At 41.4% G+C, this 24,544-nt stretch overlaps 1 protein-coding gene across 1 annotated transcript in view; it reads right to left on the bottom strand.

Annotated features, from left to right (window-relative positions):
• Positions 1-4,112: 4,112 nt before the first annotated feature.
• The window catches only part of MROH8 (maestro heat like repeat family member 8), a 57,484-nt gene continuing 37,052 nt past the window's right edge, over positions 4,113-24,544 (bottom strand). Inside the window, exons 13-24 of the mRNA XM_011219624.3 lie at positions 23,758-23,893; positions 21,176-21,366; positions 19,968-20,105; positions 19,578-19,692; positions 18,690-18,830; positions 17,419-17,583; positions 16,554-16,709; positions 13,863-13,985; positions 12,245-12,344; positions 11,926-11,991; positions 6,832-6,997; positions 4,113-4,538 (exon numbers count right to left, since the gene is read on the bottom strand). Of these exons, the coding sequence (XP_011217926.2) occupies positions 6,855-6,997; positions 11,926-11,991; positions 12,245-12,344; positions 13,863-13,985; positions 16,554-16,709; positions 17,419-17,583; positions 18,690-18,830; positions 19,578-19,692; positions 19,968-20,105; positions 21,176-21,366; positions 23,758-23,893 (1,474 nt within the window). The 3' untranslated portion in view covers positions 4,113-4,538; positions 6,832-6,854. The remainder of the gene's footprint in view (positions 4,539-6,831; positions 6,998-11,925; positions 11,992-12,244; positions 12,345-13,862; positions 13,986-16,553; positions 16,710-17,418; positions 17,584-18,689; positions 18,831-19,577; positions 19,693-19,967; positions 20,106-21,175; positions 21,367-23,757; positions 23,894-24,544) is intronic.

Here is a 24,544-nt window from a genome sequence, read left to right as displayed (position 1 = left end):
CTAGTCATCTGGCCTTCTTGTGCTTCCTGGAATACCCTAGGCAACCCTAGTGCCTTATGACTTTTGAAATGCCTATTTCCTTTGCCAATAATAATTTTCCCCAGGTCTGCAGAGTTAACTCCCTCACTTCCTTCAAGTCTGCTCAAATATCACCCCAATGAAACCTAGAACCTCTACACTCCTGATTCCTTAGACCCTGATCATTTCCCAGAACATATTCCAGCTTCTAACATACGAAACGATTTTATGTTTATTTATACTATTTATTTTTATACATTATATTGGGTCTCTCCTCTGCTGGAATATAAACCCCCATGAGGGCAGGGATTTTGGTTTATTTTATTTATTGATTTGTCTTAATCACCTAGAACAGTGCCTGAACCCATAGCAAGAATCCAATAAATATTTGTAAAGTGAATATCACATTGTGCTGGCAAAGATGTAGGGAGAAAAGCATGGTCTTACGTCACTGGGGGATAACTGTTACTACCTCCAGAAAGTCATTTGGCAATATTTTAATCTGAAATGACAAATGACACATCCTTCAACCTGGCACTTCCACTTTTAGGATTTTCTTCTAAAGACACACTTGACTGTGTGTGAAATACATATGTCTGTAGTTATTGTAGTATTGTTTGTGCCAAAAATTGGAAATTACCTAAGTGTCCATTATAATAAATACAATGAAATACTAGGCAGGAATAAAGAATGAGGAAACTCTTTTTGGGGTAATATAGAAAAATCTCAAAGATATTAAGGAGAGAATGCAAGATGTAGAAAGTGCAAAGTGTATAGAATACTGTAATTTGTGAAAAAAGCGGGGAAGAGAATACGCATATTTACTCATAAATGCATAATTATATCTTGGAGATATAAGAAACTAGTAGCATGGTACCTTCAGGGGGTGAAGTGGATGGGTGGGAATATTTTGTAACTTTTGAATTTTGAATACATATGCATTACCACTTTAATAAATCTATAATAAATTAAGAAAAACAAAAATGTTTTCTGAACTTCTCTCTGTACACATTGTATTTTAATTTCAAATAAATTCTGATTTAATATTCTGATTAAAGTGTTGAGGTACAGGGTTTTCACATAAGGAATCAGATGCAGAAGTAAGTATCTTGAGATTATTTTCAGATGTGGTCACTTACTGATTTTGTTTCAAGGCAAAACCACTTAACTAATGTCTATTTCGTGTGTGTGTGTTTTAAAGTTTTTATTTATGTGTATGAGAGAGAGAGTGAGCGAGCAAGAAAGCACAAGCGGGGGGAGCGGCAGAGGGAGAGGAAGTGGGAGAAGCAGGCTCCCCTCTGAGCAGGGAGCCCAATGCAGGGCTTGATCCCAGGACCCTGGGATCATGACCTGAGCCGAAGGCAGACACTTAACCAACTGAGCCTCCCAGGTGCCCCTTTGTGTGTGTGTGTGTATGTGTGTGTGTTTTAAGTAGGCTGCACCACCCAACATGGGGCTTGAACTCACGACCCTCAAATCAAGAGTCAGATGCTCTATAGACTGAGCCAGCCACGGACACCAATCTATTTCATGTTTTTATTTCACTTTTGGTTGGTAACAAGGCCTGGGTGATAAAATGATGTTAATATTTCAAACATCTTAAAAGGTTCTTTCAACAATCAGAATGCTATAACAATTTCATTAATTGTTAAGTAGCAAAAAGTTCCAAAGTTCTGAATTAAAAGACCCCTTTATAACTTTTTAAATGCCATTTTCAATTATTTTAATAATTCAGTTGATGAAAATAGTTTTGCAAAGAACTTTTGGCTTAGAAATCTGAAAAAAGAAAAAAAAAATTCTAGCAAGGTTATTTAAAGCTCTAAAACAGGGTACCACAAAGGAAGTTGTAGAGATGTGTTTGGCTTAATGCCTATTTGAAAAAAAAAATTTTTTTTAATGCAGTGGGATTTTTTAATTTAGCCAGACTTTTATAATTCTGTGGGCTCTAAAACTGAAATGATAATCTGGGCAGTAATAGAACACAAAAACTTTTTAGGAATCACCAAGGCTCTTGCAGGGGAAAAGCTTGTCTTTCCTAGAAAAATCAATTTCTTTAATTTTAAGGTCAGAATACTTGAACTGCCTAGAAATTCTTTTCCTTTTTAGTGTCCTGCCCTTTTTGCCACAAAAGTGATTTCCTAAGATCATCTATACACAACTAAGAGTTTAAGTCAGCAGGATTTAGTAGGTTTGATTTGGTTGGTGGGTGGTTGAAAGACAAAGGTTTGGGACATACATTCTTATATGGAGTAAGTAGAACTGTGACCTTTTGTACATACTTGAATGACTGGAGAGGCAGATTCTTTGACTGTGGTCTTCTGAAATAGTCTGGGACAAGATTTCACTGAAAACCAGTGTCCGAGGGGCCAATAAGGCTGGACTCCATGTTTGATATATCTTCTATACTGTCTCAACTTTCTACCTTTTTTTTTTTTTAAAGATTTTTAAAATTTATTTCACAGAAAGAGACAGCCAGCGAGAGAGGGAACACAAGCAAGGGGAGTGGGAGAGGAAGAAGCAGGCTCCTAGCGCAGAAGCCTGATGTGGGACTCGATCCCAGAACGCCGGGATCACGCCCTGAGCCGAAGGCAGACGCTTAACGACTGCGCCACCCAGGCGCCCCAACTTTCTACCTTTTATCTCATTCACAGGTGAGCATCCTTTCTAGATTCTCAGCCCCATCTCCTTTGTAATCTCTTCCCATATCCCTACTCCCTTTAAAAATGTCCCTTGCTATATTCACAGGACCATTTCTGATAAAAGAAAAGGGGGGAGTAAGGGAGTGACAGCTCCCTCATAAAGATTCTCTGGTATCCATAGGAACCATTTTAAACCAGTGCCATCTTCCTTGGACATCAGACTATAAACTCAACAGGGTGAGAGGAAGTATAGAAGACATCACTAAATCATTCAGTAACGGGCACTCAGTCATCTTCTGTGGTGGGAAATCATCACCATTGTTCGGGAAGAATAAAATCCATCACTTCCCTCTGTGTTTTGTGTAACAGAAGGCAGTTGTTAATTACCCTTTCTAATCCTCTTCCTCTGCTGTGATCTGACAAGAGTTTGGGAAGAGGTAAGGAAAGCAACTGATTGGATATGGTTTCTGGGATGACAGGAAAATCTCTGTTCCCCACCATCACCTCCAGCCTCATTTCCAAATACCTCCCCTTTCCATTCTGCTCAGTAATGCCTAACATTTCTTAATTAGAGATTCATGCCTTTGACTTTAGAGCTCTACATTGTTGGGTGGTTGGGTGGCTCAGTTGGTTAAGTGTCTGCCTTTAGATCAGGTTGTGATCTTGGGGTCCTGGAATCGAGTCCCATATCAGGCTCCCTGCTCAGTGGGGAGTCTGCTTCTCCCTCTCCCTCTACCCCTCCCTCTGCTTGTGCTCTTTTGCTCTCTCTCTCAAATAAATCTTTTTTTATTTTTTTATTTATTTTTTTTATATATATTTTTAAAGATTTTATTTATTTATTTGACAGAGATAGAGACAGCCAGCGAGAGAGGGTACACGAGCAGGGGGAGTGGGAGAGGAAGAAGCAGGCTCATAGCAGAGGAGCCTGACGTGGGGCTTGATCCCATAACGCCGGGATCACGCCCTGAGCCGAAGGCAGACGCTTAACCGCTGTGCCACCCAGGCGCCCCATCAAATAAATCTTTTTTTTAAAAAAAGAGCTCTACCTTGTTAAAAAGCAAACATCCCTGGAAGAGTTAAGGTCATTAAAACTTGCATTATTAATCATTTCCACATAACAACCAGTTCATTAGATCCTTTCCTGAAAGGGATTAGAAAAAGGATAGAAAAGGGGCTTGGAGCCAGGAAGGAGGGGGAAGCTAAGCTGTGAGGAGAGAGAGATTTTACAGTTTTACCTAGTGCAAGTTTATTTGCCAGGGTTGATGTCTAGGAGATTCTGTCCTTCCCCCAATCCCATCTTTTACTTACATGATCGTTTAATCTTCCAATAAGAAAAAAAAAGTAACTTCTTATAAATATGTACCTCGGTATAAGGAAGTAAAGCAATATTCAGAGTGAAAAAAGTAAGAATCTAAAATAATAAAGACATGGCTGGGCCAGTAATAGATAATGAACGATACCTTTTAATTGTATATGATGAAAATAACACTGAAATCATATCAAATTATATTGAACTTTTAACATATTATAACACAATTAAATGTCCAGAAATTTTTGTCTTGTATATTTAAAAAATTCTGTAACAACACAAACCTATGTCTGAGGAGAGCCTTGTAAAAAAATAATGGAGATATTTGAAATTAAAGGACTTGTTAATGTAATCACCATTAAGTACTTCTTCAGCCTTTCCCAAACTGCTGAGGTAATAAAAAGCAGACCTCTGCTGCTGCTGCTTTTTCTTCTTCTTCTCCTTCTCCTTCTTAAAGTAATCTCTATGTCCAACATTGGGCTTGAACTCACGACTCTGACATCGAGTTGCATGTTCCACCAACTGGCCAAGCCAGGCGCCCCAGACCTCTGCTTCTTAATGGATGCTTCTCTCTGTGAATTTTAACACAATGAAACATAAATATTGTACTTGCCCCTCCCTGTTGGTGGTATTACTCAGAAAATAAAAATCTGCCTGGATGGAAAGGGACTCTGGCATAAATATGAATGAAGAGAAAGGATTCTTAAAACTCTTACATGTCTCTGGGGATCTAAATCACATCTTCAACCTAGAGGTCTGTTCACTGCTGTGAGACAGGGTAGTATATGAGATCAAACCCAGGATTCAAACAATATTCCTCAAGAATATCCACCACCTTTTATTCTAAGTCCACCCCTCTACAGTGTTTGACACACATTCCAACCTATTGAAAAATGAGGTATGCTAACTCTGTTTTTATTATTTGAGGCTCAATATCACTTTTACAGCATTTTTTTTTTGGTTACATGGATTTGGGGTACGAGTTCAGCAACTGGGATTCATGGTAGAGTAGTTCTGCATTTATTGAAGGAGAGGGACAGAGCAGATGAGAAAAGGGCAGCACAGACCAGCCAAGGGTGTGGACTTGGCGGTCAGACTCTTTTGAGTTTGAATCCTGGCATTTACTAGTTATGTGACTTCAGGCAAGTCACTTTCAACTTCTGTCCCTCAGCTTTCCCATGCGTAAAATGGAGAGAACCATACATGGAGTGTTTGAGGACTGAAAGAGTTAATCATATAATTTACTTAAGAGTCTGGCTCATTGTAAACATTCAGTGAGTGCTAGTCATTTTTGCTCGATAAGCCACAAAATAATGGATAGTTCGAAAGAGACTAAAGGTGGTTTAACGCAGTGAGACCAAGGAGAGGGCACAAGAGCTGCGTGTAATTCAAATGTGCTCAGTGCACTGAAGTTTAGCATCCAGCAGCTATCCTCCAGGTGTCCTCTTGACTCTGCTCAAAGGTGAAGATTTAATTCAGCGGACAGCTGGGGCCTGCAATTAGCTCAAAACTCCTGAATGCTAGTCTCAAATATGAAGACCTCTCTTGGGCAGCAATCCTCTTGAGATCACACTTGGCATGCTGAGACAACCCCTAAAACAAACCCAACTCACCATTAATCATAGAGAAATTTGTAAAATGTCTTGGCAGAGGGCTGGGGGTGAAAGGTGAAAATCTGGGGGACAGGGTGGTGAGGATTCATGTTGCTCACTTTACAACAAAAACTTTGTGCAATTCACCGTTGGATGAGTCTATTTTTCACATGCCAGTTGACTCATTTCCTTTCTTTTCTCATACCATCTCCCGGAGGCCTCTCCATTGCCCTAGACAGTTCAGCTGTGGCTCTCCACTTACGGTCCTCCACCAAACAAAAGCCTGGGAAGTAGACCAATAGTGACCATTTCTAATTAATCTGGCATGCCTCTTGGGGGTTCCCACCCTTCTACATGCAGCTCATCAAAAGTATTCACCCAACACAAACTAATCTCTTTTTTGGGACACTTATCAAAAATTTTCTCCATCTATGGAGAAAGCAGACAGTGGGTGCTCAGCAAACGAGAGCTCCCGTCCTGGAGCCACTTGAGGATCTGACAGTAGTTGTAGGAGAGGGAATCAGGAAAATGAAAAGGGGAAGGAAAGAGTAGAAATCTTGCATAACTGGGGTAGATTTAGTATTATATTACTTCAGAAATATTTTCTTGCTTGAAGGTTTTTAAGGGAAAGAGAAAGGAGGAGAAAGGCCACGGGGATTTTATAAAAATAGACCAATAATAGCAAACCATAAGAATTGGTTGTTACTTTATTCCTAAGATTGCTGACAAGTTGATGGGGCTTTGACGAAAGACCCAACAGTACTAACACTGCAATATTAACATTTATTTAGAATCTCTTTTGAAGCTGTGCTAGGCCTATGTATCAAGATTGTAACTTCATGGAAGTTCTGACATGCCTCAAAAACTCAGCAGAATTTCACAATTTCTGCAAATTTAAACCAAGAGCTACCCTCCCTTATATATTCTAAATTCTTTTTTAAAAAAGATTTTATTTATTAGACAGAGAGAAAGAGCATGAGCAAGGGGGAAGGAGCAGAGGGAGAGGGAGAAGCAGACTCTCTGCTGAGCAGGGAGCCCGATGAGGGGCTCGATCCCAAGACGCTGGGATCATGACCTGAGCCGAAGGCAGACTCTTAACCAACTGAGCCTCCTAGGCGCCCCTATATTCTAATTCCTTAAAGACTTTGGTAGCAAAAGATATGTTCTGCGGTAATGAAATGGGTGGAGGTAGCTTCAGGCTGGCATTGCTTTAAGTCTGAAAAAAAAAGGGGGCACTATTGTTTTTGTGATTTCTGAAAGAATTCATTTTTACCTGATGTTACTTGCCTTGCACTTCTAAGTAGGAAGATAGCCCATAAGATTGCTCAACCCGGACTGCCTGGGATCTGGTTCAGCCCCTATCTTGTGCACTCGGAAGAGAGCCCGAGAGGCGATGATGCGCAGAGAGGGCTCAGGATCACCCAGCAGATCTCTCAGATCTAAATGGCCAGAAAACCCAGGTTGGAGGTGAAGATCTATGCAAATGATCACTGGTCCAGACACCAAACAGCCAACAAGCCTACAGAAGCTGAGATGAAGGACTAACTTTTTCTAAGACTCTGTCTGGAAGTTTTACATTTGTAGATCAATTCCAATTTTGACCTATAAAACTTATTCATTTTTGAATTGTCAAATGGTTTACTCCTTTACAATAACCACAATGCCAAGTAGTCCATCTAAAGTCAAATTATCCGTACCTGTCAAGCACTGTCTAAGACTGCTGATTTCTAAGTTCCTGTGCTAGTCCTAGAGGCTACTCTTAAATCATTCCCTTTTAAGTTTTTTCTTAAAATTTTTTTAGTTTTTATCTTTCTTATTGCAAAATAAATACATGCTCATTGTGCAGAAAATTTAGATAACATATAAGCACTAGAAGAAAATAGTTACCCATAATTCAACCACAAGAGAAAACCACTGTTATGTTTCAGTTTCTTTTTTCTATTAAGTTACACGTGTGCCTTTTTGTTCCAATGGAACCACATTATACATATTATCTAATAATTGCTTGTTTTATTTAATATTGTATCATCAATATCCAAGTCATTAAAATTTTTCCTGTAATATTTTTCCCAGCTTTGGGGCACCTGACTGGCTCAGTTAGTAAAGCATGCAACTCTTCATCTTGGGGTTGTGAGTTCAAGCCCCACATTGGGCATAGAGATTATACTTGGGGCGCCTGGGTGGCTCAGTCATTAAGCGTCTGCCTTTGGCTCAGGGCGTGATCCCAGAGTTCTGCGACTGAGCCCCAGATCGGGCTCCTCTGCTGGGAGCCTGCTTCTTCCTCTCCTGCTCCCCCTGCTTGTGTTCCCTCTCTTGCAGGCTGTCTTTCTCTCTGTCATATAAATAAATAAAATCTTAAAAAAAAAAAGGAGAGAGATTATACTTAATAAAAAATAAATAAAAAATATTTTCATGGCTTCATATGATTCTATAATATGGATATGTTATACTTAGAGACTAATTTCTTAGTATATCTAATCTTGGATGTTTTCCATTTTTGCTATTTTAAATAACACTGGAATGAACATTCCTGTACCTACTTCTGCTTATTTTCATAAGTTAAATTCTTACCAGTGAGATTGATAAGTCAAAGTATATATTTACTTAAAGGGTTTGATACATATTGCCAAACTTCCCTATAAAAAAGGTGTATCAATCTATGCTCATACCAGCACAGTGTATGATAATGTCAGTTTTTGGGTGACTGGTTGGCTCAGTCAGAAGAGCATGTGACTCTTGATCTCAGGGTCGTGAGTTCAAGCCCCACATTGGGTGTAGAGATTACTAAAAAAAATAAACTTTTTTATTTTTATTTTTTAATAAAAAATAAACTTAAAAAAAGATGTCAGCTTTCCCTTAACATCTCTATGTTGAATATTAATTAGTAGTCTTTGCCATTTTGACAGAAAAAGTCATACCGGTATCTCATCTTTTTAAATTTTAATTTAATTTAATTTAATTTTTTTAAAAGATTTTATTTATTTATTTGACAGAGATAGAGACAGCCAGCAAGAGAGGGAACACAAACAGGGGGAGTGGGAGAGGAAGAAGCAGGCTCATAGCAGAGGAGCCTGATGTGGGGCTCGAATCCCAGAACGCCAGGATCACGCCCTGAGCCGAAGGCAGACGCTTAACCGCTGTGCCACCCAGGCGCCCCTCATCTTTTTTTAAAGTTATTTTTATTCTATTTTATTAAAAGATTATATTTATTTATTTATTTATTTGAGAGAGAGAGCATGCATGCAGGAGGAGGAGCAGAGGGAGAGGGAGAAGTGGACTCCTCACTAACCAGGGAGTCCGACGCAGGGCTCAATCCCAAGACCCTGGGATCATGACCTGAGCCGACGGCAGATGCTTAACTGACTGAGCCAGCCGGGTGCCCCTAAAGATCTTATTTTTAAGTAATCTCTACACCCAATATGGGGCTGGAACTTACAACCCTGGGATCAAAGGTTGCATTCTCCACCAAGTGAGCCAGCCAGGTGTCCCTGAAGATTTTTAATTCTTAAGTAGCATTTTAATCTTTAAATTCATGTTTATTTCCAAAATGGAATACTATTTTTAGTTTCTTTCATTTCTTGCATTAAGATCTATCTGTTTCACAGAATACATGAAGAAGCAGATATCAGTTTTGGAATCTACAAGACTAGAAACTTATTTTGTCATAAAGTCAGTTTAAATTCATATTTAAAATTTTGTTATTTTTCCATTTAAATTTAGCTTAAACATTACCTGCAGTAAATGACATAAATTCGTTTAAAAAAGAGTGCTAGAATACCCTATTCTAAGACAGATAAGCCACCATTAGGGAAGGAAGAGGGTGGGATTATCACACAAGGCTGAACCACATGAGAATGTTACTTGCCCTACAGACTGGCAATTTCATATGGCTCTTATAGAGATCTCCTACATAAATGACTTTAGAATGGAAAAGGAACTTTGGTTCCCCATTGTTTTAGATTAGAAAATAATTTCCTTTTAATTAAATAGAATCAACCGTGTAGAATCCTGCCTCGTAGAATAAAAGGATCTATGTGACTTTCTTTCTCTCTTTCTTTTTCTTTCTTTCTTTCTTTCTTTCTTTCTTTCTTTCTTTCTTTCTTTCTTTCTTTTTCTTTCTCTCTCTCTCTTTCTTTCTTTTTCTTCTGATTGCTGTGGGGAAGTAGGAGAAGTCAGAGAAAAGTGGCATGATCCTCCTTTTTTGAAAACTTTTTTTTGCCTTTTTTGTTATTGTTGAGGTATAATTGACATGTAACATAAAACATTGTATTAGTTTCAGGTGCGCAACATAATGATTTGGCATTTGTTTATACTGTAGCACGATCATCACCACAACAAGTCTAACTGATATCTCTCATAATCTTTTTATACAAATAATTTTTTTCTTTTTAATTAATTAATTTAAGTGAACTCTACCCCTGATGTGGGGCTCAAACTTATGACCCTGAGACCAAGAGTTGCATGCTCTACTAACTGAGCCAGCCAGGCGTCCCTCACATAATCTTTCTCTCTCTTTTTTTTTTTTTAAAGATTTTATTTATTTATTTGACAGAGATAGAGACAGCCGGTGAGAGAGGGAACACAAGCAGGGGGAGTGGGAGAGGAAGAAGCAGGCTCATAGCGGAGGAGCCTGATGTGGGGCGTGATCCCATAACGCCGGGATCACGCCCTGAGCCAAAGGCAAACGCTTAACCGCTGTGCCACCCAGGCGCCCCTCTTTTTTTTCTTTTTAAAGATTTCATTTAGGGGCACCTGGGTGGCTCAGTTGTTAAGCGTCTGCCTTCAGCTCAGGGCATGATCCCAGAGTCCTGGGATCCAGCCCCACATCGGGCTCCTCTGCTGGGAGCCTGCTTCTTCCTCTCCCACTGCCCCTGCTTGTGTTCCCTCTCTTGCTGGCTGTCTCTCTCTGTCAAATAAATGGATAAAATCTTTAAAAAAAATTTCATTTATTTATTGACAGAGAGAAAGAGAGAGAGCAAAGCAGGGGGAGCAGCAGGCAGAGGGAGAGGGAGAAGTAGGCTTCCCACTAAGCAGGGAGCCCATTGCAGGGCTTGATCCCAACCCTGGGATCGGCACCTGAGCCGAAGGCAGGTACTTAACTGACTGAGCCACCCAGGCACCCCTCTCATAATCTTTCTTTCTTTCTTTCTTCTTTTTTTTTTTAAAGATTTTATTTATTTATTTGACAGAGAGAGACAGCCAGCGAGAGAGGGAACACAAGCAGGGGGAGTGGGAGAGGAAGAAGCAGGCTTCCAGGGGAGGAGCCTGATGTGGGGTCGATCCCATAACGCCAGGATCAGGATCACGCCCTGAGCCGAAGGCAGACGCTTAACAACTGCGCTACCTAGGTGCCCCTCTCATAATCTTTCTTAAATAAGGTCCATCTTCTGGCTATTTTACCAGTTACATATTTTTATTTTAAAAGCAGTGAATTGTTCAGCATTTTATTTTAGTTTTTTAAAGGATTTTTAAAGATTTATTTATTTATTTGAGAGAGAGAGTGCATGGGGGGAGGGGAAGAAGGAGAAGGGAAACTGACTCCCTGCTGAGCGTGGAGCCTGAAGTGGAATTCAATCCCACGACCATGAGATCACAACTATGAGATCACAACCTAAGCCAAAACAAAGAGTCAGACACTTAACCAACTGAGCCACCCAGGCACCCCTTAAAGATTTTATTTTCAAGTAATCTTTACACCCAGTGTGGGGCTTGAACTCATGACTCAAGATCAAGAGTCTCATGCTCTATTGACTGAACCAGCCAGGCGCCCCCAGGATTTTAATTTGGTTCTCATTGTACATACTTTTTTGGGTTGTGAGGCTTGGCATTTCGTGGCATTTTCTAATTGTAGGAGTACTTCTTAAGTGGGAATAAATAATTCTTTGAGTGCTAAATCCTCAAAGTTGTACAGTTATAGAAAATTTCCACTCACCGACAAGTCAGGAAACCTTTTACATGGTGGTTGCCTTATATGACTATAACCCTCTGTATTACCAAGTCCTGCCACCTCACAGGACAACCGCTTATAGAAAACAGTGCTGCAGTCATCTCTGTGGTACTTGTGAACTATCGTCATAATTTACTAAGATGGCATTTCTAGATGAAACCAAGAATTGTTCCTGAGACACTCATCAAATCTGGTTTCCAGACAAATAGGGTCGTGTCCTCACCTAATGGGGGGGGGGGATTTGGGCTCCGGTGAGACTGTCATTCACCTGAGGTCTCCAAGGTCTTCATTACTGTAAAAGTCAGGCTGTCTGGTTCCCAGGGTCTAAGCTCTGTCAGAGAGCCTGCCCACAGTCACCACCTCAGATCCCTTTCGAAATGTGACGCACCCCAAACCAAACCCAAGTGTGTGATCACTCACCATTCTCTATCCAGTCAGTGCCCTTCATCTTGAGCTCGTTATGATCCATGTGCTTTAATAAGAGTCCTAAATGCAGAATAAAGTGAGTGAGGCTGTGGTCTGGCTTTGGCTCTAAGCAGTTGGCAGAACTGGCCTTTTGATAATTGGACAGATCCTAAAAACCTGACTTTCAAGTGCCTGATAGTTACCTAGAGATAACAGCCCTTTTCTCCAAAGAAGAGTTTTCAAGGCCATCTTCATAAAGACTGGGGATACTCAACAACACAATTTGGGAAAATAGAGGATAAAGTGACTGTAGAAATGAAAGGATTGCTTATACCTACAAATAAGACTGCTGCTCTTCTGATAGGAAGTTTTGCATTCTTGGAGAACGTCAATGTTTGGGCGAGGAGGTTAACTTTGCCCTGGCATTTTTTTCCCTAAGTGGGGACAAAAGTAAGAGTAGAAAGGAGTGAAGTACACCACTGTTTTTGTCAGCCTCACTGTAGTTTCCAGAGCCAGGGACGATGCCAGATGTTAGACACATAGAATATGGTGCTTGGAATAGTAACTGCAGTTGCTTAATTGATGTTACGCCACAATAACAAGTCCCTAGACCAAGTTACATCCTCGGGATACACCGTGCTCACAGCCCCTCGTGCTGCAGGTTGTGCCCGTGATGCCTCCAAGTCCATCTCCATTTCTCTGTATCTAAGTCTTCTCTGTTCCCTCAGCTCTGTCTTGAGCTCTGCCCCCCTATTGGCTCTTCCTGGATCACTCTTGCCTTCCCGACCTCACTCTGCTCTGAGCACTTCTGCAGGTACCCATCTCTTGGCACCTATCATTTTTCATCCTGAGTTTCTATCTAATTTTCCACAGAGGTTTTATCGCCCTTACTAGCTAGCAAGCTCCCTTAGGAAGTTTATATCTTTGTCATGTTTCTGGGTTCTCCACGGCCTGTTGCATACTGGATGTGTCGTGCTTACTGGATGAATAAATGTACCTCTCACTGGTTCTGTTACAAAGATCGGCAGCTCAGGGAAGGAGGAGGACCATCAGAATCTATTCCCATAGATCTTATGATGTCACATGGACAACCTATAATCTTATGCATTGAGAGCACTGAATTTCTGCTGTAAATACTGTCATCAGTGCCTTGGATATAGGTTCTGGTACAGGTCAGAGAGATACTCCTCTGTGGAAAGCCCGACACAATGGCACTGTGGGGCTTCCTAGCCCTGTAAGTCTGATCAGAGGAGCCTGCACTGGGTCCTAAACAGGTTACACATATGGAAGACCCCTGGGAATAGTCAGTCCTTGTGTCTTCGTAGTAGGATCCCAGCAGTCCTAGAGTCAGATGTCAGAAAACCATGGATGCTGAAACTGCCCTGGCTCCAGCCTGCCCTGAGATTGGCCCCAGTAGCCTTTAAAAAGTTTGTGACGAGAAAGGATGGCATCTGGGTCCTAGCAGAGCCAGTGGCATGCTGCCATCATGTTGCATGGCCTACAGCTGCATGGCAACCCTTGCCTGGGGCTCCCTAAACATGCTCTAATAGAGGGTAAAACAATCCACTATATCCAAGAAAAGGATTAGAGATCATTGTAAAGGCAATACACAACTCCAGTTCAATTCACTCCATAAACAGTTTTTTAAGCCTGTACTATTATCAGCCTGACTCCATAGTCCCTGACCCAGATTAGAGGGGCTTCCAAGAATTCAAAAGAGAGTCTTTTTTTTATGAGAAAAGGTGGGAATAGAAAGTGAGTCTGTGATTCAGCTGGGAGGAAACTAGAGAAATAGATTCCCAGTATAAGACAGTTCATGGAGATTAGCTACTGACGTGAACAGGGATGGGAAATGTTTCCGTTATCTTGTGTTCCTCCATTAAAAAATACGTCAGAAAAAATAAGTACGCTAGCATATAAAAGTGTGAACAAAGCCATTACTGCTCACATACAAAGAATGTGCAGACTGCTCCAGCTTCACTGGGGCTGATGTACCAGGGGTCTTTGCAGTACACTTCTTGGGGCAGCTTCCACTTCAGGAACTGGGCACATATTGTTAGGACTTGCCTGCTTTCCTGTGAAAAGGATGATCAGAGATCAGCATCTTCAAGCATTTTTTAGCTGAGGTTACCTTTCTTCAAATAAAACTGGCTAAAGTGAGGGCAGGAATGGAAAGGAACCAGAGTCCTCCCCTCTTTCAATTTCCCCAAACAGTCCCCCTCAAGGAGGCCCATGAAGCCTGCAGAGTTGTGGGGAGGATGTAGAAACCACTGGTCTAAGACAAAAGTGAGAGCTATCCAGTTTGATACCAGAGCAGGGATTGGGGCAGGGGTTCCCACTACCCCATGCGCTAGAGATAGGGCTCTCCCCCTCCCCCGCTTGCTGCTCCCATGTCAGTCTCCTGCCACTTTACACAGTCCTTGTGGAACCTCTGGCTTGGAAGGAATTCTGGACAGTACTGATCCCTTCCCGATCCAGATGCTTGAGCAAAATTTAGCAAGTGGGCTTCTTCTCTATTCATGGCTCTCAGAATGCCTCTCATGTACCACATACCACCTCTTAGGAGTATTCAAGCAAGCATCTTGTCCCAGGTCCACTAGATTTGGGCCATGAAAATTCCTTTGGGGACTGATGCGAATACATGTTAGTTCAGCTACTTTCTTTATTTGTAAATATCTCGTAAGTTAAAGGTGCCCAGATATTCTACTTCTGGGTTTATGCCCTCTAGAAACTCTCACACAGGTACACAGAGAAATAGGTAACAGAATGCTCATTGCAGCGTTGTAATGATGAAAAACTGGAGACAATCTAAATGTCCAAGAATAGGAACACTGGAGAAGTGTGAAGATATCCTCGAGATGCAATTCTATATAGCAGTGAGAATAAACGAACCGGAGCCCACAATGTGGGCAAATCTTACAACGCTAAATAAGCAAAAAAGAGCAAAATGGTAAAAGATTTATAAATGATACAACATACAAAGTTTTTTTTCTACATGTAAAATTTTAAAACATGAAAAAATATTACCACAGAAGTGATAACAATAAAATTCAGGATGATAGTTCTTGGGGGAATTCAACCGGGGATAGGTGCATGATTTATTCCTGTTTTATTTGTTACAGTGGGTGGTAGACTATGTTCTCTGTGTTATTGATTCCTAACCTGTTTAATGTTAGATTTCACCTTTCTGCTTAGGCTACCCTCTGAAGAGCCTTGAAGACAAGGCTAGGGATCGTTCAAGGTTTGAAAGAAAGTAAGCCCAGAGCCTTGGCTACCCTATGCCTTGCCTGATTGCCAAGGGCTGATGGGGAGCAGGGGGTGAGATGGGTATCAATGCATCCACATATCTGTGACCCCTACAGGGTATACTTTTCCATCATTTGTTTGGGGATATCTACTCTAAACTTTATTGGGGTCTGAAATATTTCATATTTCTTTTTTCAAAAAGATTTTTACTTATTTATTTGAGAGAGTGATGAAGCAAGAGAGAGAGACAGAGAGAGAGAGGGTGAGCATGAGCTGGGGAGGAGCAGAGGGAGAGGGAGAAGCAGACTCCCTGCTGAGCAGAGAGCCCAACACAGGGCTCCATCCCAGGACCCTGAGATTATGACCTGAGCCAAAGGCAGATGCCCAACTGACTGAGCCATCAGGTGTCCCTGAAATATTCCATACTTCTGGTTACAAGACTATAATATCTCCCCCAGGTTAAGGTACCAGGGCCCACCATAATCTTAAGTCTTGTTTCTGATCCCGCTTTTATTTCTGTAATGGGGAGTATGGGTAGTGGAAATCTCCAGCATTTTTCCCGAATCCTTGCAGCCTAAACACACCTCTGTACTGTTGTAACTGGTGGTCATAGTTAGCACTTTGGAATCTTTCAAGTGGCTAGCTGGACAGGACAGGATCCTGAGGTATGGGACAGGACTAAAGATGACGACATCCTCCCCACAACTCTATGGCAGAAACTCTTAGAAGATTAAGGAGATGTAGAGGCTTCTCTGGATTGTCTGAGAAGCTACTATTTCTGACTTAGCCTCAACACAAGTCTATTTGTCTAAAGGCAGAAGGCAGTTCTTGAACAAAAGAAAAAAGATAATGGAATATTGCCATTGTCAACAAAAAGAGTTTGTTGAATTCGGCACTGTCTTTAGGCTCTGTGCTAGGCTAAATATTGGGGTGGGGCTACAAAAAGGTATAATATATTGTTCTTACCCACAAAGGGCCATGATTTGCTATACAGAAATAAGAAGTAATATTTTTCACACAATTCACTTAGGCAAAATAATTGAAAGGTAGATTGTGCTATAGGAAATGGTGAATAAAGATGGTACCACAAGGGGCGCCTGGGTGGCACAGCGGTTAAGCGTCTGCCTTCGGCTCAGGGCGTGCCCGGCATTATGGGATCGAGCCCCACGTCAGGCTCCTCTGCTGGGAGCCTGCTTGTTCCTCTCCCACTCCCCCTGCTTGTGTTCCCTCTCTCGCTGGCTGTCTCTATCTCTGTCGAATAAATAATAAAATCTTAAAAAAAAAAAAAAAAAGATGGTACCACAAAGTCCCTGCCCTCAAAGATGGAATGCTTATTTGCAGATTTGGCTCTGGATTAGAAGTTATTCAGGCATGAAAGAAGTTGACAGAGGGATTACCTCAGCTACTGCATCATTTTCATCCTGAGAATACAGAAGCAGGGGGACCAAGCTGTCCAGGACTTGATTCTCTACACCCTTGAAATCTGTGTATTTCACAGATTTTACAGAGGCTCCGAAGAGGGTCATGGAGAAACGATGAACATCAGGTCTCACCTACAAAGGGAGTATCCAAAGGGAAGCAAGTCACTGAAAGTGTTCATGCCTAACTTTTATAAGTTAGGCTAGGTTGGTTGAAACGCCAGTCCTCACATAAGGCTATTAAGCTACAGGCAGTTGAGGGCAAGAAGCCAAATAGATACACAAAGATAGCAAGACCTGCTGTCTTGTAGTACTGGTTGTTCTCTCACTCTGCAAATGAGAAATGTAGTCAGCACAGCTTGTGCCTGGTACTATATTCATTATTCACACAAGCTGTTTTGCTGCAGTTCAGAATTCCGGCCTCGCCATACTTGACTCTTCCAAGGATGTGGTTCATTGTGCTCCATGTATTTTTTTTTTTTAATCTTTGGGATTTGGGATGGGGACATAGGTATAGTCCACCACCTTGACCTAGTCCTGATTGCCCCCTGAAAGACGTCTTTTCTTTTACAAACTCCCTCCCCAATCCATGATCAGGGTGCTACCCTGGCAAGTCTCTACATCTCAGTTTTGTTTTTTGTTTCTTCTTAAATCTGAAAGACAGTAACACCAGTCCTATCAACATCACAAGTTACCTGGAAGGGTCTTAAGAGAGGAGATTTGAAAGTGCTATGAACATAAAAAGAATTATATAAAACAGAGTCTATTTATTACTATCCCAATTTCTATGCTGTTATGGCAATTACCCTCCCCTAGGAAAGTCTCTCCTCTCTCATTGTCTTACATCACCAAAAAGGGAGAACAGGGTCTTCATCATGGCTGTCAAGGTGTTGAAATCCATTGTCTCAACGAGTTGCAGGAGTATCTGGATGGCCAACAAAACAATCTTCTCGTCGGTTTCACGTAAGAGGTCTACGATGCATGGCAACAGGCTCTTGATGCCTTCCCTCTGTGTGCCCAAAGGGAGTACACTATCACCCTTCTGAAAGCACTTCATCTGGTACCAGAGTAGGGCTCCCCACCTTTACTCAGTACCTGGTGCTTGTTGAATGTTTGGTAGCACTGGCTAGTTGAGAACAGAAAAGTAAAGAGGGCATGATTGCCTTCTCAGTATTGGCAGGGCTGATTCGTAGAGAAGGGGCAGAGCTGTTGAAAGTTGCCTCATAGGGCAGAAGTGGGACCAGGTGGGAATGGTCCCGTAACAAACTATGGATTAATGTAAGAAATCGCTTACAATGAAAGAAAGTAGAATGGCTAGCTCAGGTCACAGTGCGTTCTCTAATATGGAATGTATCCAGAGGCAGTAAGATTCCTTGCAGGAATTCAAGCAGAAATTGACTGAGGACACTTAAGGGTCCTTCCCATTCTGAATTGGGATTCTGTTCTTCTGAAACTCCCAAAAGGAAGTAATCTCAGAGTTTCAAAGTTTAAAACATACATGTAAAAAGTAAATAGAATAAGGCAACAAATATTTGTGTATCCAAACAACCAGAATTAACGGGCTAGCATCTGTCATCTTTGTTTCAGATATATATACATATTTGACTATTAAAAAAAATAGAACTCAAGTGATAAAATTGAAGGCCCAGGGATTGATCTTTCTATCTCACCCAGGCCTAGTTTCTAGCTAGGCCTATAGAAAATGAGCTCTCTTTCAACATGAATGTCAGTAATCCTTGTTTACAGGATACGCATCTTGGGAGCAGATATCATGGTCTTATCCAATGTACTCCTTAGGGCAACATGGTACAAGACATAAAAGGACACCTGAATGTCACCTTGGCTGTGACGATAGTGAGGGTACCTCCCTACACAAATTATAGGTTTCAAATATTATGAATATCCATGTCTTGGACTTATTTCTTATGATTTCATGAAATACTTCAGTTGGTACTTACATATTTTCTAGGCATACAATTTAAAAGGTACAAAGGGCTGTATTCCTACTTTCTCCTATTCCCAGGCTACCCAATTTCCTTCTCAGCTGTTACCAGTTTCTTTCTGGGTTATGTTTGATTTATGACTTATGAATCAGTGGTCGGGGGCCCCTCCTACCATCTCCTGGTGTTTGATAAGATAGCGCAGTCCCCTTAGGGCAAGAAATTTGAAGACACTATTTCCATGATGTAGCCAGTTTTTCAAGCGGACAAGAGAGTATATGCTGGGAAGTCTCCTAGCGACTGGACTCTGGAGAAGCTGAAAGAACCCAGAAATTAGCCAAAGAAGTTACCTTTAAGCCCTTTTTCATGAAGAGAGCCACTTTCCCACCAACTCCAAAATATGTATTTTCCTTTGAAAACTCTATGTTACAGGGTGATGCTTACACTGTGGGTATATAAGGAATGCCGAATAATCAATATATGGCAAGAAGAACTTCAGTAGGCTTGAATCTGAGACTATTTCTATCCCACGTGAAATGGATCCCAGCCTGCCACGAAGTTGTATAGGGCCCAGGAAGGCAGGTACTGTGGCTTTAGAGGCTTCCTGAAACCAGCTGCTGCTTCTTCTTTTTTTTTTTTTAAAGATTTTATTTATTTATTTGACAGAGATAGAGACAGCCAGCCAGAGAGGGAACACAAGCAGGGGGAGTGGGAGAGGAAGAAGCAGGCTCATAGCGGAAGAGCCTGATGTGGGGCTCGATACCACAACGCCGGGATCACGCCCTGAGCCGAAGGCAGACGCTTAACCGCTGTGCCACCCAGGCGCCCCTTTTTTTTTTTTTTTTTAACATATTTATTTATTTATTTATTTGACAGAGAGAGAGAAAGAGAGGATAAGCAGGGGGAGTGGCAGAGGGAGAGAGAGAAGTAGGTTCCCCACTGAGCAAGGAGCCTGATGCGGGGCTCAATCCCATCCCTGGGATCATGACCTGAGCTGAAGGCAGACACTTAACATACTGAGCCACCCAACTGCCCCCTGAATCCAGCTTCTAATGAATCTTACCTCCACAAAAAATCCTGCAGATGTGAGCTGATGTTTATCATTCCCTCTGTTAAGAAGAGGGACCAACAAGTACATGACTTTATGTGCAAGGAGGTGATTTCTTTCCAGCAATGCACTGCAAAACACAACACCCAACAGGACACCTCTTAGAAATGCTCCTATCCAGACTGCATGATTCCCAGAGCTGGGGGCCCTCTGAGGATTTTGCCCGGCTGTAGGTGCATAGGACGGTATGGCAGTGGCAGGCCCTCTGAAAAATCTGCCCGGCATTATGGGTGTTCCCATAACCTGTGATGTTATCCAACCTTGGTTGCTGTTTTAACTAAAAGGGTGAAAAATACCTAAAGCAGTGCTGATTTAGAGCAGGTGTGCATGGCAAGGGAGTCTTACTTGGCAAGGAGAGATACTCCCTGAAGATGGCACTCTTTCCGTTCCAGGAGGGTCCATCCTTTATTCTTTTCCATGATGTTGAATTCCTGCCAGCACAATGTTCTGAGAAGGAGAGTCTTTGTAGCCTGTATGGCGAAGCTAAATCAAACCAAACCAGTACAAGTGAATAGAACAGGTCCCTCCAACTTACCAGCACACAGTCACCCTGCTCTCTCACTGAGGAGGGCCATGCCTTGATAGCTCTGGATGGTAATTCTCTTCTTTCTAGACTTCCCCAAAGACTCCTAATGCTCTAATAACTTGAAAGGCCCTTCACACAAATTTTTAGCATAAAGAAATCTAACAGATTTTGTTTCCCTGGGAGTTTGAAAAGAAATCTATGATTAAACAAATGATATGGGATGCTAAACCCAAACCCATTGTTTTTTTTAAAAAAAGCTTTCTTTAGATACAATTTATACCGTCTCATAAAATTTACCCACATTGCTTTTTATTATTTATTTTTAAAGTGGGCTCCACGCCATCATGAATTCAACAAGGGGCCTGAACTCATGACCCTGAGATCAAGAGTCAGATGTTTAATTGACTGAGCCACCCAGGTGCCCCCCCCACAGTTTTTTAAACTACCCTCACTACTGGGGCACATAGCAGGGTCAGTAGAGCATGTGACTCTTAATCTCTGGTTCATGAGTTCGAGCCCCACACTGGATGGAGAGATTACTCAAAAAAATTAAATAAACTATCTCTATTACTTACTGAACTAGTATGCTGGATATCACACTAGAGAATCCTAAAACTAGAGGGTCCTTGGAGAGTACCTAGCCTGACCTAATTTACATATAGGGAAACTAAGGCACAGAACAACAGGAAGATTTGCCCAGGGTACACAGCTAGTTAAATGAATGAGAATTAGAACTCAGCTCTCCTGACTTTTAGTTAGGTGTTCTATAATCCACATTAGAGCACTTCCTCTGAAAGAAAGTCATGTGCCGCAAATTTCTACTGAATTTATCTTGGCGCCAATAAAACAACCAGACCACCAACCAGTGAGAGCTCAGAATGATTCCTGGGCATTTCACCCTGATGTCCCACGATAGCCGACTGTAAGCTCTCCCACAGCTGGGACCACATCTTAGCTATCCTTGTGTCTACCACAGTGCCTAGCGTTTCGTGGTAGTTAAGGTCAATGAAATCACAACAGGCAGTACCACAAAGGGGTGACCTCTGAAGACATTTCCTGTTCTGCGTAGAGGCCACTTGGGATGGCGACATCAGACATGGTGAGACCAATGCTGTGGTGTATCTGGATGAGCAGCGTCATGAGAAGCTGAGGAAAGAGTCGGAACGTAGCTGCTTGGAGCCTGTTTCCCACAAACACCTCATAAAGGGCATCTGTTGCCTGCGGTAGAAAAGGCACACCACAGAGCTGAACTCCGGCAAGCAACGCTCCTTACTTTTGCTTTGCTTCTGCTTGTGCCTGAGCGCTTAACTGACTGAGCCACCCAGGAGCACCAAGGTGATATTTTTAATACATAAACTGCTTTTATATATCAGTAAGAAAAAACCGTAAGGGCTACTCAAAGTGTGGGCCACACACCAGCCGCACTGGCATCACCTGGGAGCTGGTTAGAAACGGAGTCATTGAAGCCCCTCCCCCCCAGATCTGAGGCATCAGAATCTGCATTTCAGTAAGCTCCTCAGCTGACTGGGCTTGTGTGCATATTAAATGTGAGAAGCTCTGGTGTGCAGAACATGAGCGGACAAGTCACCAAATATAATGGCCAATTAAAAAACATATACAAATGTTCAATCTCACCAATAACAACATAATAATTAAAATAATATTCCTTTTTCACCTACCAGCTAGGCAGCAATGAAAAGGCTAGGAAGGCTCAGTGTGGCAAGGGTGTGGGTCAATGGGCATTCTTATATGACTGGCAGAAGGCAACGTTTTAGAGGACCATCTGGGAATTCTCAAAAGTTTAAATAAGCCTACCCCTTGAGCTAGAAATTCCTCTACAATGGCCTTTATCCTAAGAAAATAACTAGGGGGTGCCTGGGTGGCTTAGTCGGTTAAGCATCCAACTCTTTTTTTTAAAAAGATTTATTTATTTTAGAGGGAGGGAGCATGGAGGGGGCAGAGCGACTAGGAAGAGAGACTCTTAAGGAGACTCCGCGCTGAGCGAAGAGCCCAATGTGAGGCTTGATCTTACAACCTGAGCTGAAACTAAGAGTCAGGTACTTGATCTCAGATCAGGTCTTGATCTCAGGGTCGTGAGTTCAAACCCCACATTAGACTCCACACTGGGCATGGAGCCTAATTAAAAAAGTAATAATAATTGGGTATGTATAACAAAATTTATATATGCATGATTAAGTTTACTGTAGCACTGTTTTAATGGTAAAAATTTGAAAAATGTCAAAATGTTCACTAAGAGGAAACTTGGAAATGAAATAAATGGTTCTGTATCATGTTACATATTATCTATTTTTAGGAAAGTAAGAAAAAATAAATTACTATGCAGCCATGAAAAGGATGAGAGTCTTATATTTTGACATGGAAAGTAGTTCATATATTGTTAAATTAAAAAAAGCAAGTCATCAAACAGTATATATAATTTGATCCTACTAATATATACATACAATTTTACAGGCTAACACTATTAAATATATACCTTTATCTGACCTAACTCTTAAAACTAAGATAACATTACAGGGATTTAAAAAAAAAAAGTATAAATCCACAAGAACAGAGAGAATAGGAGAGGAGACAATGGCAGGTTAGAGATGTCGGGATAATTTTGGAAGCTAAAGAAAACCTATATGACAATAACTTAGGTCAGAGAAAGCTGAACCATAACGTGGTAGGGAAGAAAAGAAAATAAAAAGTATATATTGATAGTGGGGAAGGCTGTGCATGTAGGGAACGGAGAGCAGAAACTTTGTACTTTCTGTTCAATTTTCTTGTAAACCTAAAACTGCTCTAAAAAAAGTCTACCTAAAAGGAAAAAAGTGGAGGAAAAAGTATACCAAACAAATACATACACAAAAAATTTATATATGTGTTAACACTTCTAGAAAGTTCATTTTTAGGGAGATGATACAGCTAGACTAAGAACGGCCTTTAGATTTTTGAAAGGCTGTTTTTAAAAAAAATCCAAAGAATATGTTATAGAGACTATATGGGGCCTGAAAAACTAAAATATTTGCATTCTGGTCCTTCATAGAAAAAGTTGCCAGCCTCTGCTCAAGGAGGACCTTTTCCTTCTATGTTATATTCTTCTGTATTATTTGATTTTTTTCTTTACGAGTTGTGTATTGCTCTTTAACTATGATGAATCATTTTTTAATTTAATTTAATTTAATTTAATTTAATTTTATTTTATTTTATTTATTTTAAAGTAGGCTCCATGCCTGAGGTGGAGCCCAGTGTGGGGCTTGAATTCACAACCCTGAGATAAGACCTGAGCTGAGATCAACAGCCAGACAGTTTACCAACTGAGCCACCCAAGTGACCCAGATGATAGATATTTTTTAAAGGATAAGGGAACATTTAACCACATCGATTAAACCAAACAAACTTCATTAAACCATATTGATTCCTTCACTCTCCTGAGCCCCCTCCATGTCAATCCCTTGGTAGAGAAATTATAGATTCATAAATGGATAACAGAAGCAAACTTTGAAAGGGATGAAGAGAGACACTCTCCAGATGGAGTGTTGGACCAGTCATCCCGAGAGAGGGAGTATGTTGTGCTGAAGTCGGGAGAGGCAAAGCTCACTGCCTTACAGCAACAGCCACATAGGCCATCTTCTCCTGGGTGGGCGCATTATGGCATTTCTGCAGCTTCCTCAGAAGTCTCCACAGAATCCAGGTGGTGCTGGACAGTTCCACCTCCAGAGTTCTCCACAACTCAGCCAGATGCCTAGAAATACCAAAGAACAGGAGGGTTTAGGAGAATGGCTTATCCTAAACCCACCATGACCACAACCCTCCTAGAATCTGGAAACCAATCTATCGGTGGTTTTCTTCTCTGCTCAGTTCCTCAGGGTATCAAAAGACTTACTATTTGATTTCATTACAGTTACTCTTAAGTTTTTTTGTTTTTGTTTTTGCTTATTTATTTATTTATTTTTATTTTTTTTTAAATAATGTTAGCCATTTCTTTCTTTCTTTTTTTTTTTTTAAAGATTTTATTTATTTATTTGACAGAGACAGCCAGCCAGTGAGAGAGAACACAAGCAGAGGGAATGGGAGAGGAAGAAGCAGGCTTCCAGCGGAAGAGCCTGATGTGGGGCTCGATTCCGGAACGCTGGGATCACCCCGAGCCGAAGGCAGACGCTTAACGACTGCGCCACCCAGGCGCCCCTTGTTTTTGTTTTTTTAAAGATTTTATTGATTAGTCGGGTGGAGTGGGGACCTGGGTGGCTTAGCAGTTGACTGTCTGCCTTCAGCTTGGGTCATGATCCCAGTGTCCTGGGATCGAGCCTCGTGTCTGGCTCCCGGCTCAGTGAGGAGTCTGTGTCTCCCTCTGTTCTGGCCCTGCTTGTGCTCTCTTGCTCTCTCTCTCTCTCTC

This window comes from Ailuropoda melanoleuca, chromosome 13 (assembly GCF_002007445.2).
Source record: "Ailuropoda melanoleuca isolate Jingjing chromosome 13, ASM200744v2, whole genome shotgun sequence".
NCBI classification, from domain to species: Eukaryota; Metazoa; Chordata; class Mammalia; order Carnivora; family Ursidae; genus Ailuropoda; species Ailuropoda melanoleuca.
The sequence above is the reverse complement of the archived record's forward strand: the minus strand, read 5'-3'. Positions and strand labels throughout refer to the sequence as shown.